The sequence below is a fragment of the Pantherophis guttatus genome, chromosome 2 (assembly GCF_059756535.1).
Source record: "Pantherophis guttatus breed Tessera chromosome 2, ASM5975653v1, whole genome shotgun sequence".
Classification (NCBI taxonomy): domain Eukaryota; kingdom Metazoa; phylum Chordata; class Lepidosauria; order Squamata; family Colubridae; genus Pantherophis; species Pantherophis guttatus.
This window is the reverse complement of record NC_142064.1, coordinates 162,607,170-162,623,115: the sequence shown is the minus strand read 5'-3', so window position 1 is coordinate 162,623,115 and position 15,946 is coordinate 162,607,170. Positions and strand designations below refer to the sequence as shown.

At 38.9% G+C, this 15,946-nt stretch overlaps 1 protein-coding gene across 6 annotated transcripts in view; it reads right to left on the bottom strand.

Annotated features, from left to right (window-relative positions):
- Window positions 1-15,946, bottom strand: part of LLGL2 (LLGL scribble cell polarity complex component 2) — an 80,326-nt gene that overhangs the window by 25,013 nt on the left and 39,367 nt on the right. For all 6 annotated transcript variants that reach the window (XM_087887183.1, XM_060691036.2, XM_060691035.2 and 3 more), the window contains exons 11-16: window positions 9,054-9,271; window positions 6,897-6,964; window positions 4,989-5,142; window positions 4,758-4,862; window positions 1,843-2,135; window positions 23-161 (exon numbers count right to left, since the gene is read on the bottom strand). In XM_087887183.1, the coding sequence (XP_087743309.1) occupies window positions 23-161; window positions 1,843-2,135; window positions 4,758-4,862; window positions 4,989-5,142; window positions 6,897-6,964; window positions 9,054-9,271 (977 nt within the window). The remainder of the gene's footprint in view (window positions 1-22; window positions 162-1,842; window positions 2,136-4,757; window positions 4,863-4,988; window positions 5,143-6,896; window positions 6,965-9,053; window positions 9,272-15,946) is intronic.

Sequence of the window (15,946 nt, the reverse complement as noted above, 5' to 3'; positions counted from 1 at the left end):
GCCAAAGAACGCATTGCCTCACCTGGGCAGTTTGCCGCTTCTGATTTGAGACTCTGCTCCTTCGTATCCTGCGGAAGGACTGACGGAGAGACTTCTTTAAGGACTTCACCCTGGAAAGCGGGCCTTCCAAGGCCAGATGATCATTAGGATGGAGGGTGCACCTAGAAGGAAGCCAGTAGACATGTGGTCTAATCCCAGGGCATTATGACATTTCTTCCATTCAAAATACTAAACTGTGCACTTAATATACTTTGCTAGATGCCAACATTGGCCAATCTTTACAACCAACATGCTAGCAAAATATTAGAAGCCCTGTCAAGAGCCTTCCAATAGTTACTTGTGGATTTCTATCAAATCAATGTCACAGATTAGTTTCCAAGCCATATTGACCTGGTATTTTAAAATTGTGTAGCTGGTTAATATTTATGGTAACTTCAGATAAATTATCTCGGTGATCCTTATCTTTCTAATGGAACACCAGTCCTAAGTTCATGAAGAATCCACCTGTCAACACCTCCCCACCTAGCAGTCAGGAGGGCTTTGCTTTTATTTTGCCAGCGAAACAGTTAGAAGCAGCATAGTTTCCACCTATTCTGCTATGTTCTAGAATGTTTTAGAATCCCTAATCTTCTTCTCCCTTAGTTGGAACTGGCACCCATTTGGTACATTTTGTCTCTATATTGCATCTGAACTAATTGGAGCTTAAGCTCTTTTTTTGGTAGGATTTTGGGAACCAGGATTCTTCTCTATAGTTTGCCCAGAGAATTCCATCTAATTATACAGACATACTCTTGATACTTTTCCTATTATTTTTCAGATGTCCAGTACAAATTACAACTAATTTAACAGATATTCGCATCCTGGACATAAACTGTTTCAACTCCTACCCTCAAAATGACACTTTAGAGCATTGCACATCAGAACAATCAGACACAGTTTTTTCCTAAACGCCATCACTCTGCTAAACAAATAATTCCCTCAACACTGTCAAACTAGTTACTAAGTCTGCATTACTATTAATCTTCTCATTGTTCCTATCACCCATCTCCTCCCATTAATGACTATATGATTGTAAGCTTGTGCTGGTATCCTTAGGATTTATATTGACTGTTTCCTAATATGATTTGATTGCTTATTGTTCCCTATGACTATTATTAAGTATTGTACCTTATGATTCTTGGCGAATGTATCTTTTCTTTTATGTACACTGAGAACATACGCACCAAGACAAATTCCTTGTGTGTCCAATCACACTTGGCCAATAAAGAATTCTAATCTAATCTAATAATGAGGAGGATAATGATTTACTTAAATCAGGAGTAAGCAATGCTTTGATGGCTAGTAGTTACATTTAAAGTTTAGGGAAGCTAAAATCAAAGTAGGTAGAGCAAGGCTGTCAAACTCCCAGCCTGTGGGCCCGATGCGTCACATGCTGGCCACGGCCACGTCCAGTTTAGACAACCCAGAGGTAGAGCAATGCTAATCATGCAAGGCTGCATAGTGCCCATTTATGATAGCAACAGAATTATCAGTGGGTTTTACAGGATGGCCTTTTTGTTTTCACAGTTATGTTAAACTTTTAAGTTTTTTTTCTCACCTCCGAATTAGCAGCAGCCATGGTGGTGCAGTTTGAAAGAGCTCCAGGAATGTAAAAAACTGGGACTCAGTGACCTAGGCCATTCCCTGCCTGGGTTAGAGTTCATTGCAAAACCTCCAGGTTATTATGTCAAAAAATATGATAGTAACACCAGAATTGAAAACAGAAAAGCTTTAGAAGCTGTATATCAATATATGTCGCATAAGCCTTCTTTTAAGTATCATCTTTCCCAGAAAGTGACTTACTTCACAAAAACCAGCCGCTTCTGCTGATGATCAAACAGCCCAAATCCATGGCTTGTACCAAAGGCCACAAGTTTCCATTCTGAATGAAGGGCCAGTGATGTGACGACTGCCGGGGGCTGACACTGAACCAAGACAAATGGCTGAAAGCCAGGCTCAAATTGGACAGGCCCATCCCTGGTTTTCAGGCGTTCATGGCCCTTCCACTTGTAGCCTTCTTGGTCCTGGAGAAAGTCTGCTTCTGCGTGTTCAATCCCTTGTTCCGCTTCTTCATCATTCAGTTCCATGACAAGGACCTTCAGATAGAGATAGATTTCATTCAGAGCTGCCCTGTGAAATCTCAATACTGCAAATCCCACATTATTTGCACAAGCATTTAATCCAAAATAAATACACTTCCTCCTTTTACCGGCGCAAAACAATTCACCATTTCATTTGTTTTCAGACTGCTTTATTTTCATGTTCCTTGGTAGGGGCAGGGAATTCCAACCATCACATTTATTTTGGGACATAATCCAAGAAAAGGATGTTGTTTTAACATCCAAAAAGTCCAAATAAAATAGAAGCAAGATGTAAGCCTTATCTGGTAGTAAAGTGACTATCGGTAGTCCTCGACTTACAACCATAACAGCCCAAAGTTTCTGTTGCTAAATAAGCAATCTGTTAAATGAATTTTTACCACCTTTCTTGCCACAATTGTTAAGTGAATCAGTGAAGATGTTAAGTTAGTGACATAATTGTTAAGTGAATCTGGCTTCCCCATTGACTTTGCTTCTTAGAAGGTCGCAAAAGAGGATCACATGACCCTGGAATACTGCAATAAATATGAATCAATTGCCAAGCATCTATATTTTGATCACATAACTACTATAGGAATGCTGCAATGGTCGTAAGTGTGAGAAATGAAGACTGAAGACCTGTTTCTGCCAGCAAGCCTGGGGAACCCAGAGCGGGATGGAGCCCATTAAATGGCTCGTGTGAGATGCTGTTGCCAGGGTGGGGGATGATTTTATTATATGAAGTTATTATATGACTCTTCTTTTATTAGTTTTATTGCTTTTATATGAGGTTTTATATTCTGTAAGCCGTCTTGAGTCGCCATGGGCGAACAGGCGGCAATATAAATTCCATAAATAAATAGTCATAACTCACTCTTTTCAGTGCCATTGTAATTTTGAATGGTCACTACTGAGGACTACCTGTATTAAAATGTTTTTGCACAAGCAGCTTTTAGGGGAACATTTACAATGCTATGACCAGTAAGAACAAGAACGTATTACCCAAAACAGTATTACCCTAAACATTTAGAAAATTATGCCCTGTAAGCATTTTGTGAAATGTCTAAGATTTTATCCAGCAGTGCAACAAGAGATTTTTACACATATAGTGCTACTCCAGCTGCTTGTTGGTATTCGCTTTATGACAGCCTTTAAAAAAAAACCAGTAAAAGAAAAATCATTCATAAAATTACTTGAGCATGACAGGCTGCTACCTTCGTGTTTATGGAGACTGGGACAAGGGCTAATAATTAAAAAACACTGTTTGACAAATCAATACAAGTGCTTCTTGCAGTCAATATCTGAATGACTCCTGTATCAGTTTTTAAAATGGTTCTAAGTTCATCAGGAATCTACCGTGGTTTATGTAATATATTTCAATGAAAATCCAACAGAGGCATTAAAAGCAAATTTGTATCTACAGGAATGCACTTTAGAACAAAATAGATGCATATGTGATTTATTTGTCATAACTGGCCTTTCCTGCTCGAGTAGGTGATACATCATTTACACATCAAGTGCATCTAACTATATGTCTGCACTGGGCTGGTTAACTTTGCAAGCTGCACTGGTTGCCGATAAGCTTCTCGGTGCAACTCAAGATGTTGTTTATAAGCTATCAAGCCCTATGTGACATAAAGCCTAGTTGATGCATTCCTGATTTCTTTTTTAAAAAGGCCATCTATTGGTTACTTGATATTTTCCTTGCCCTCTCCTGTGGCGTCTGCCCTAGTTGATCTCTTTTGGATTTCTTTGATTCAAAAATGCCATCTACTGGCATTGTGGAAGTGTGTCTCCACTCTCATGGTGCCTGTCCTCTGGAATCTCATGAAACTCAACATCGTCTCCCACATTTTGGGCTAGTCTGGATGGAGCCTCTGGTTGAGTGTGTGATATATGTGTTGCTAGTTGGATTCACCATCAAGTTTCATGTTTTGGTCTGACTATATACTTGTTATTTTATTTCCTTATTTTGGTTTTAACGAAAGTCAACAGGTACTGGGGTGGGGTGGCAGGGGCCACAGAAATGGAGTGCAGAGAGGTCAAAAGGACAGAGATTTGGGGGAAACAAGTTGGGGGGGAGCTGAAGAGGAGATGAACAGGGCAGGAGAAGTATGAGGTCCTGGCCTAACAATGGCATAGTCCTAGCCTAGTGAATCGTAATCAGGATTACTAGAACTGCTCTTGATAAGCAATCAATTCATATGATATTTCATCTAATAACCGCTTTGATTAGTAATGAATATTCTGATCATAAATGGGTTCATTAAGGGAGGATTACCTGTAATTGTAGCTGTATTTGGGAACACGTTGAGTAAATAGCAACACTTGGGTACTGCATGCAGAAGGATTGCTGAAGAGATATGGCTTGCTAGAGTTTGGAAATTATTTCCCCAGTGTGCAGTGAAGAGACCATTGTCTGAGAATCCACTTTTTAGCCAGATTAGCACAGAAAGGACACAATATCTGAGTAGGCTGGATTTCATCCAATTCCCCCAACCCTGAAATTGTTAGGATAACAGAGACGATCTAACAGATCTGTCTAATTAAGAAGGATAATTGTACCAGTGTGAAAGCACAGGTCTCTAAGCTACAATAGCCCATACAAATCCCTTTGATATATATTCATCCTATTAGTACCTGTCCTGCTGTCCCTGCTACAGCTAAATAGCCACTGTATTTGCATAAGAAGATCTTCTGGATTCCAAGTCTGGGGTCATCACTGTAAGGGTCAAAGGAGCCAACCTAATGCAGCAGAGAAAGAAGCAACAAATATCACCTGAGCACAAAAATACAGTACTGCAAAGAGCACTTCTTTGAAAGTACATAATATGGAACAAGCTTTGGCTTCGGCAGGTTAAGGCTGCTTACCTTGCGCAGTGGAGGCCATTCATCCTCTCCCAGTTGGTTCATATTGTCATTGAGATCTGCATCAGTGAGAAACACCTTCACTGTGCTGAGTTTATACAGGAGGCTTAGACACACACCAGATGCATTCCAGAACCGCACTGTGCCATCCTCGTGCCTGAGCCCAAAGCAGAAAGGCAGGTTATATCAGAATCACACCCTGATTTCTAAGCAAGTGAGATGCTGAATGACTGGCTGCTCCATAATCAAGGCTAGCTTGGTGGAAGCGTTTTAGTCAATACATATTAAGTATTAATGGGAAAAATAATAATCTAAATTTCCTCTTGCTATTCATGTAGGCTTACAAAACTTTCATTATGCGAAATTCCTTTTCACACTGATCTCTCTCTGCATGCACCTCAAAGCAGTTTTGGCAGAATATTGTAGGGCAGCCTTTCCATACTTGGTGTCTCCAGACTATTTAGACTTCAGATCCATAATCTCCAGTCAGCATGCTGGCTAGAAATCTATGTCACTGCAGGTGAAGACCACTTGGAGGTCATCAGATTGGGGAAGAATGTCATCAAGTGCATACTGAGCCTATACTATACAGATAGGCATATAGCCCAAACCAATACTGAGCTGATCTGCCTAGTGCAGAAAGAAGAGCTGCCCCAGAACATTTCTTGGTCACATCAGTCTGCAGGTGCCTGGCAGCAAGTCTTTTGAGGACACTTGCCTGTTCCTCCTCCTTAGTTCATCAAGATAAAGAAAAGTAGGGCAGCTATGTTCTATCCATACTTGTTTCCAATAGTTCTGAAGTATATTAAAAAATATTTACCTGGAAAGGGACTTTTCTTTCCAATGAGTGTTCTAAAGTAGCTTCTCTCTCATTGCTCAACTTAGTAAATCAAATATAAAAGAAATAAATTGCCATAAACAATTTGAATGTTTATCAGTCCACTTTTGGTTTACTAGTCTTGGGCTATCCTTCCCTACCATGGTTACTAGTCTGTCTAATCCCTACATAGCACTTAAATAATTGGTGCCTGGACTTACCAATTTTCCTCTCTCTAGTTCCACTTCTCCTCTATTTTCATTTCTTAAATTACAGTTACAAAATTCCTGAACCAACTGCAACGCTTTGTTACCCTCCTGATTTTTGCAGGATAGATATAGGAGATCTATATAAACCACAGCTATTTTTTTTAAAAAAAATGAATGTGTTTTTTAAAATATTGGTATTACACATGTGTATGTATACACACAGATATATATTCCATGCACCTTCATGTGAGATCAAACAGATCTCACATTGTTATGTGTGTGGGGGGGGGGGATAATGACTGATCTATCCCCATTTTACTGCTTACAGCAGTACATAAGAAATTGATTTGTATCCTAATTGATTATATGAGGTTTGGTGAAGAAGTATCATATTCCAGAAACAGCATCAGTAACATTTGGCTATCAGGACTACCATATCCCAACTCTTGCATGCAAATATCTCTCTTTAATTTAACTGGCAAAGTGTTTGGGTCTTTAAGTACAATCAGGAATTTGCACAAAAATCCTGAAAATCCTTTTAGAACACTTTTTTCTCTTTTTGAAATTCTAGATAGAAAAGGCAGCAATATGAGGCTACTTAATGTGCAGAGCATGAAGGATTACATCACCTGTAGCATCCTAGCCCACTTGTTTACTTACATGTTAAAAGGTCGTTTTTAAAATGGAGTGTTCAGAAAGCCAATTTAAAGCCTGCAATTTGGTCATTTCCAAAATGATTGGCACCTCATTTACTTGCTGCAAAGGTTATGGCCCTTATTTTCTATTGATTGCTTGTTACAGACTAAGCAGAGGGGAATAAGGCAGTGACGAGTTACTGTTTCTACAGGAGTAAAGCCAAGGATGAATTTGCATGCTTATACCTACCCGGTAAGCAGTAAATCCCGCTGGGGAGGATCTGGAGCTTTGCTGGTACCCCCATTAATTGGCCAGGGCTGGGAAAAGAGAAATTGTGGGAGGAGAGTTCACAAACAGTGAAGGACCATGATGTCTTTACAGAATAAAAGACTTGGTAGCAGGAAGCAATTAAAATCCATCAACCACTTGTTTATGCGATTCAAGATGTTGGTTACCACCTTTAAAGCGCTCCATGGCTTAGGACCGGGGTATATACGAGATCGCCGATAGCCTCCCACCGGCCAATATGCTCCCACAGAGAGGGGCTCCTCAGGGTGCCGTCAGCCAAACAATGTCAACTGGCGATACCCAGGGGGAGAGCCTTCTCTGTGGGGGCACCAGCCCTCTGGAATGAGTTGCCCCTAGAGGTTCGTATGATCCCCGACCTGCGTACCTTTCGCCGCGCCCTGAAGACTCTTTTATTCCAACAAGCCGGGCTGGCCTAATAGGAATTTTAAATTGGGTGTTTGTTAGTTTTTAATTTCGTGGGCCAAATTTTATATATTTGTTTTTAAATTGTTCTTAAATTTTGTGGTGTATATGTGTTTTAATATGGCTGTACACCGCCCTGAGTCCTTTGGGAGAAGGGCGGTATAGAAGTTCAATAAAATCTAAAAATCTAAATCTGAAATGACTCTATGCATGTATGACTGCATGCATTCATGTGCAATTTTTCCATGTGAGGATGGACTGCAGCTGAACACAAATCCCCCTTCCTGTTAAGAAACTCTACAGATGTACATCAATACATGTCCAGAGTCTCCCTTCTCCTATACTATACAAATATCTATATAACAGAGTTACTGTAGGGACTGAGGAACATGGATATGACAGAGATCAGCAGGTAAGGTTGGTTCACGCAACCCATTATGCATCTTCCAGGCTGGCAGCAAATCTTAGCTTTCACACTCTTAAGTGCTAATGAAATCTGACCCAATTTCAGTTTTTTTGAGCTCTGCCAATTGACAAGACAACACCTTTCCAAAATTTCAGAAAGATACTCTTTCCTGATCTGCTTGGAAATAATATCCGATAAGCAGATAACTATACAACTGGGCAAGATTTAATAGAAGTACAGGATTCGGTTACTTTTAAATAAAAAGGAAGATTAAGCTTCACTGCATGACACACAAGAGTGACATATAAAAAAGCAAAGGGATAGATACAGGCAGTCCTCGACTTACAACCATTTTGTGACCATTTGAAGTTACAACTGCATTGAAAAACATGACTTCGGACTGTTTTTCACACTTACAACCATTGCATGGTCAAAATTCAGACGCTGGCCAACAGACTCATATTAATAACGGTTGCAGTATCTTGGGGTCATGGTGATCCCCTCTTGCGACCTTCTGACAAGCAAAGTCAATGGGAAAGCCAGATTCATTTAACAACCGTGTTACTAACCAAACAACTGCAATGATTAATTTAATAACTGTGATAAGAAAGATCATAAAATGGGGCTTAACAACTGTCTTTCTTAGGAATGGAAATTTGGGGCTCCATTGTGATTGTAAGTTGAGGACTACCTGCATTAGTGTTAGTGGGAAAACTAGTTTTCCTCATAATAACAAACTCTTGGGATAATTTTGTGGCTAAAATTATCTACCAATAATTTCATTAGTGAGCTAGGCAATATTTTAGAGTTGATTTGGGTGAACTATGGAGAAGACCAAATGAAGCACCTGTCTCTGTCCCAATTAAAACAATTGTTCCTATTTCCAGGAATACTATGAGCCCACCCCTCCCCCCAGTGAAAAATAATGCAGCTGCCTTAATGAGTAGCAGGTAAGTTCTGGATTCATACTTCTGCCACATTATATTAGTACTAGCAAAGAGTACTTTATCACCATGGCAGGATTATTCACAATCTCTAATTCATCTTATATTCTTTATTTTTCCTCTAATGTCAATCAAGCAGGTACTATACAACTTATCAAATGAAACTGGTGCTGAGACTGTCATTTTCCCCTTTGCTCCTATATTTCCTTAGAAGCAGGAATACTTTTTACCTCCAAAGCCTTATTTGAGGTCATTCAAAATTCAATATTAACCAAGGAGAAAAACAATCACAATCTGCACCCACTTCAAATGCATCCCTATTTCAGTAGGACATGCAAGTCATACCATATTAGAAAACTGAACATTCTGCTTGCTCCCAACATTGATGATCCTTTCCCACAATTTTAGAGGAATGTTGGAGACATGGTGAGAACATGTGATGGCCGAGCAGTGGAGAGATGCAAGATACGGGGGTTGGATAGATGGCCAGCCAGGAGATTTCAGATCTATTACTACTAGTTCTTCTTCTGCCAATACCACCATGGCGGAAGGATCATCAAACTCTGTGGGAGAGAGAATCATCTATAACTATCATTTCACAGAGGGATGCACAAACTCAAAATACTAGTTACAAGGTTTATCTAGGTTAAAGGTTCAGCAAGAATCTAGTATTTAATACTGAGTTAGGGGAATCTCACATTTTTATGCTGTAAACCCCTGGGTGTCATTTTTGTAAAATCTAGGAACATAGAAACACAATAAAGATAGTGGTGGGATTCAAGTAATTTAACAACCGGTTCTCTGCCCCTAATGATTTCTTCCCACAACCACTTTGCCAAACTGCTCAGAAAGTTAATAACCGGTTCTCCCGAAGTGGTGCAAACTGGCTGAATCCCACCACTGAATAAAGACTAAGAGACAAAAGTGAGTGTTTACATTATTCCTAAACATTCTAAAGTGACATCAGATTCCACTTTTATGGAAGGGAACTTCATAGCACTGGAGCCACCACCCAAAAGTCCATGGCCTTTATAACTGAAGGCAACCCACTGTCCAAAATGGCATGTTCAAAAGTCTTTTACCAGAGGAATGTAATTCCCAGATAACTATTTAAAGAGGAAGTCATTTTTTCAAGATAGAAAATTCCAAAACATTAATGACATTTTAGCCATAAACTCAGGGCCATCTTAACAGCATTATGGGCCCCCGGGCAAAGCAGTGTACTGGGGCCCCTACGACAATTACTCACAGGAATAAAAATGTAAATGGTCAATAAAATTAAACATATATTTGCATGTTAGTATTAATTTAAAAATGCAGTAAAATGCAATAAATATGTTGCTGTATTTATATGATACAAGGCACATAGAAGGGTTAACATACACAGATTAGTATGGGGCCCCTATGCTTGTAGGGCCCACGGACAAGTGCCCATCAGGCCCATGCATTAAGACAGCCCTGTGATAAACCTATTGGGAACCGACATGGTTTAGTCAGAAAAGTGTTACATGCTCAGACTTGAATTCAGTTGACAGCTTGGCTAATTTTTCAAGGGCATCCACCCTTTCACCAAATGGATTACAACAATCCAATCAAGTGGTACACAAACCCATCAATATTGGTAGCTAAATCAGATCTTTCCAGGAAGAGACATATGTAACTAGAGGGGGAAAAAAGTCCCTTCTGAAAGGCTCTAACTCTTTCCCAACCCACTAAGCTCTTTCTTTTGTCTAAATTCAGTTTTAACTTGCAACACTTTATCTAGTCCATAATCTAGCCCCAGGGGGAGTTTGAACTTAGGCCAATTGGGTAAATTTCAGGTTCTTAAAATGTACCAACTTGGCTAGTTACGAGAATCGTTATCTGGAGAATAAGAATTGCGTTATAGCTTTGACACTACTTCTACTGGAGAACTTATTAATTTGCTTTTGGAAAAGAAAATGCAGATAAGTTAGCATTACATTTCAGTTAAAATAAATGCTATTAAAACTGAAGTTAGCAACACTGATTCTTCCCTATGATCACTATACACACATTTCTGTAAAGCACTATGAAGTGGTATATAAGTCTAAGTGCTATTGCTATTTCCATTCCAGAGTCTCAGCATGTACTTTCCGCTAATGCATCGTTACAGTTTTCAGGTTACAGTGGATCCTGGAAGCTCAGAAAATGTGTTATCAAAGAATTATTCATAGCTCCTCCAAAATGTCAAATCTTTAAAAATATCTAAAATTTCATATTTAACAATTTTATCACATGCAACTTTAAATTGTCACATGATTTATATGTAAAAAAAAGTAAACAGGTAGCAACATTTAAATTAATCAAAAATTAATTAAAGATATTCATATTTAATTCCAGGCAGAATTTGATTTATTTTTCAAAAAAAGTATTTTTTAAAAAAGTAAATGAATTCTTCCTTCTTTCCTCTAAAAAAACCTTTAAATTACATATCTGTGTAACATAATAGACACAAAGATATAAACAGATTTATCAATAAATAAACTTAACAATAATTAACAACTATAACAACAAAAACTATAATTTTACAGACGTTTATTGGAAAGATTATGTTATGCTGAAAAGAGGAACATTTTTGGGTAGGATTGTAATCTCCCTTCAAACATGTGCCAGCATCTATAACATAAGCAGTGCACTTTGCAAGTAAAATTACCATTAACCATTTTCCTACTATATGTCATCAATCAATACAGTAATTATAGAACTGCCTGAAATCTGATAAAAAACATTTCTTTATTTAAGGAAGGAGATAAGCAAGATAAGAACCTTCTAGAACACCCAAATGACTTCTTCCTGAGTGCTGATGATATACGCATACTTTTGCTTTCGTGAAATGTAATAATAGGGACGTGCAAAATGTTCTATGCATAACTGCTGTTCTGGGAAGCAATTTCTGGTTTCATGCCCAAATCACCTGCCACTCTATCTGAGTGAAGCCATGCCAACTTCTTCCTAACACTTCCCCCCCAGGCTGCCTCTCATTAGGCCCCACCCCCTCTCTGGGCACATAGAACCCTCCCCACCTCCATCCCCCTTCAGCTCCCGGAATTTCTACTTTCATCCCTTCTCATTCCAAGAGGACCATGCCCCATGCCTTATGCCTCCTAGACCAAGAGGGAGATGTTTGGCCAACCAGACTCTCTTCTCATCAGAGTTAGAATTCCAACCTCTCATCAATGTATCCTCAAACCAGACAGGGTTGTGTTTGCCCTTGCCACTGCAAACCCTGGCACTTCCCACAATACAGGTCTAAGATGGAGATGTCACTTCAGGCCAAGGTGCTCACACAGACATGGCTCACACAGCAGATGAATCAGCCTTGTTATGAGCAGGCAGCCAAGTCTCAACCACAGATGTGTGAGTTCACAGGAGATGATGAGTTTTCCTGGTTTCTATGCTAAACTGGCTCTTACCTACCTACCTATCTATCTGGTTATTAGTCCACATCTTCACAATTAAAAGCATATCCCACCCTATGCAAAAAGTGGCCCTGCAAAATGCATTGTAAGCTGGTATCCGTGCAATGTAAACTTTGCTTAAGCATTACTGATAACATTCCTTCATTAGGCATTGCTAAGTCAAAGTACAAAGCCATCTGAAATGGCCACATCTGGTGGCACATTTCAGGCAGAAAACACTGTATAAAAACATACAATAATTAAAAAAAAGAGTGCCATTTCTCCACCGGAGCAGTTCTTGGAAAAGAGAGATATTCTCCTCTCGTATTATTTCCAACTGGCAGAGTAGCCAGCACTTTTGTACACTCTCCCCAACAACCTGTTTTTTCAGAAGCCATCCCAACTGACTGGAGCCCAGACCCTGAATAAACACAACAGCTTCTCAACACCAGGCGTACAATTATAGGAATATTACTCATGGACAACGAGTGACCGAAGGGCTCAAAGTGCTGAGCAAAACAAACAATAAGTAAGACTGGCTAAGGCTTCAGAAAGCAGCCACTGCAAGCCACAGAAACCTCAGATGACTGAACAATTTCCTGGATTAAGCAGGCAAGTTCCGGTTTACATTGCAATTCATGCGGTTCGTGCCAGCAGCTTGTCAGCAAAGCGCTGTCACTAGGACCCTGAACTTCCAAGGGACTGAGGTTGCACTGCCTCTTTTGGCAGCAACACAGAAGAAAGCTGAGCTCAATGCTTGTGTTTCTTTTCTCTCTCTCTCTCTCTCTCTTTCTCTTTCTCTTCCCCCACCCCCAAGGAACAGGAATGGAGCATAGCATTAACAGCTCCTTCTGTCTGGAAGCAACTGAAGCAAAGCCAAAGGGATGGAGCAAGACCAAGATAAGGAAAAGCCCAGGGCTTCATATGAAGAAAGCTTACTCGTTTGCAGATACTTAAGATAGCCTTCCCAAGTAGTATGAGTCTCCAGTGCTTCCTGGTAAATTAGGAGTCAAATCTTTGAGGGAAGAAAGAATGGCTTAAATCCAAAGGACATTTGGGCCCTTTCACCTTGAAGTCTGTCTCTCATTAAGTCCCAGCAATCACCAGTACAAGAAGCAGGTCTAATTTCCTTCCTGCTCTAAACTATTTGTTTGTACAATTAAATGTTCCAGATAGCAATTAAGAAAAACAAAACTATGATGTATTGGTGCAAATCAGAAAAAAGATGTGAACATTGTGAAACAGTTCCTGCATTTCAATAAAGTAAGGTTTGTTTCAGATTGTTATATCAATGTATTGTGATAGGGAAGATATGTGACTTTTCAACTACTATCAATATTTAAAATCAATTTTCCCCAACATTTTATATTTCACTCCTTTATCTGAACATTTTGTTTTCACTTTAATGTACATTTAATACATTTAAATACTATTTAAACTTTGAATATACTTTGTGTATTTAATACAAGCTAATGGAATAAGATCACTGGTGACACTGGTTTCTTACCAGGCAGACAGATTAGAGATAATGTAAGAATAGTCATGAATGTTTTGGAATATTACGAAACCCATACTGATAAACAATTGGCCCTGGTATTCATGGATGCACATAAGGCCTTTGATCGTGTGAACTGGAGTTTTTTAATAGGTTTACTGCAACATATGCAATTTGGAGAAAGATTTATTCGGGCAATCCGTGCAATTTATTCGAAGCAGACTGCTAAAATTTCAATTAATGGTGATGTATCCGGTCAAATTGATATTGAGAAAGGAACTAGACAAGGGTGTCCGCTTTCCCCATTGCTATTTATTCTGTCATTAGAACCCTTATTGAGGGAAATTAGACGTAATACGGGGATAAAAGGTCTTTATATCCAAAATCAACAATATAAGGTGCAGGCTTACGCTGATGACATAGTATTTATATTAGAAGATCCGTTGATATCGGGACCGTGTCTGACCCAGGAAATAGAAAAATATGGTAAGGTGGCGGGATTAAAAGTCAATAGGGAAAAAACTAAAATTATTGCCAAAAATTTAACAGTAAAGCAAGGGAAAGAATTAGAAGTGAATTTGGGGTTCCAAATTGTAAACAAACTAAAATACCTAGGCATTATTATATCAGCCAAATGCTCCACGATCAAAGAAGATAACTATCTGAACCTTCTCAAGAGAACAGGTCAGGATCTAGAGAAATGGAAGAACATGCAGATATCCCTACTAGGTAGAATAGCAATTATAAAAACTTATATACTTCCGAAATGGATATACCTATTCTACACAGCACCAGTTAGACTGGATAATAATTTTTTTAAAAAATTAAATTCCTATGTCCTTAAATTCATTTGGCAAAATAAAAAACCCAGAATTAAACTTAAAATGCTTCAAGAACTTAAAGAAAGAGGAGGATTTGGTGTTCCAAAATGGGAATTCTACTATCAGGCCGCAAATTTAGTCTGGATCAGGGATTGGATATTGCTGAGAAGAAGGAGGTTGTTGATTTTGGAAGGTGAGGGGTTACATCAAGGATGGCATTATTTTCTTTGGCAAAATAAAATCCCAAAGCACAGGTGCCTTGCAGGACATTATGTGAGGAATATGCTAATTGAGTCATGGAGGAAAATTAAGGGTAAATTTTACTTTTCAGTCCCCTCCTGGCTGGTCCCACTCGAAGCTATAACGTATAGGCCTCTATATAACAAAGAAAATCACCTCTCTTACCGGGAACTTTTGGACCCCCGTGGCAGTCTGAAAACAAGAAATGAGTTGGAGTTGCAGGGAAGACAACTGGATTGGTGGGCTTATGCCCAAATTTGCTCGAAATTTAAAAAAGATAGGGAACAAGCTGGTATTAATTTGAATCAACATGATCTGGACAATATTATTCTAGGAAAAGAGGATAAAATGTTATCAAGGATATATAAACTTCTAATAGACTATTGGATAGGGGATGAAATAGTTAAAGATTCTATGATTGCCTGGGGGAGAAATATTGGTTATCCAATTGATTTGACCAAATGGGAAGAAATCTGGCTCAAACATATGAAACTCCTGTGGGCAACATCATATAAAGAAAATGTGTACAAGATGCTGTATAGATGGCACCTTCCACCTGCCCGTCTTTCTAAAATGTATCCAAATCTCTCACCAAACTGTTGGAAGTGCGGGGAGATCGGCACCTATTTCCACATGTGGTGGACCTGTTCCAGGACGAGGGAATTCTGGAAAACCATACAGGCATGGATTATGGAAATCACAGGTTATAACCTAATTCTGAAACCAGAGTACTATTTACTGAACATTAGGCCAGATAATATAGGCACAAATATATGGTGTCTGTGTGTATTTATCACCACGTCAGCAAGAATATGTTTCGCCCAACATTGGAAGGGGAAAGACCTGCCGGCTGAAGATTTGATTCTGGAGAAAATTTTGGATTATGCGGAAGCCGACAGACTGACTAAAGCATTGCGAGATCAAAAGGACTCCGTATATTTCCAATGTTGGGACAAATGGTATGTTTGGTTGAACAACAGACACCCAAAAAGTCAAGTATAACCAGGCCTATGCTTAATTTTTGTTAAACTTGACTGAAGCCTACATACCGTAGAAAGTGTAAATATCATGTAAAATTTCTGTCGCGATCGTTTGTTTGACTATTTCTTTTTTTGTTTGATGTACTGTTTTAAATAAATAAATTAAAAAATTTAAAAAAAAAAATATTTAAAATCAATTTTCCCCAACATTTTATATTTCACTCCTTTATCTGAACATTTTGTTTTCACTTTAATGTACATTTAATACATTTAAATACTATTT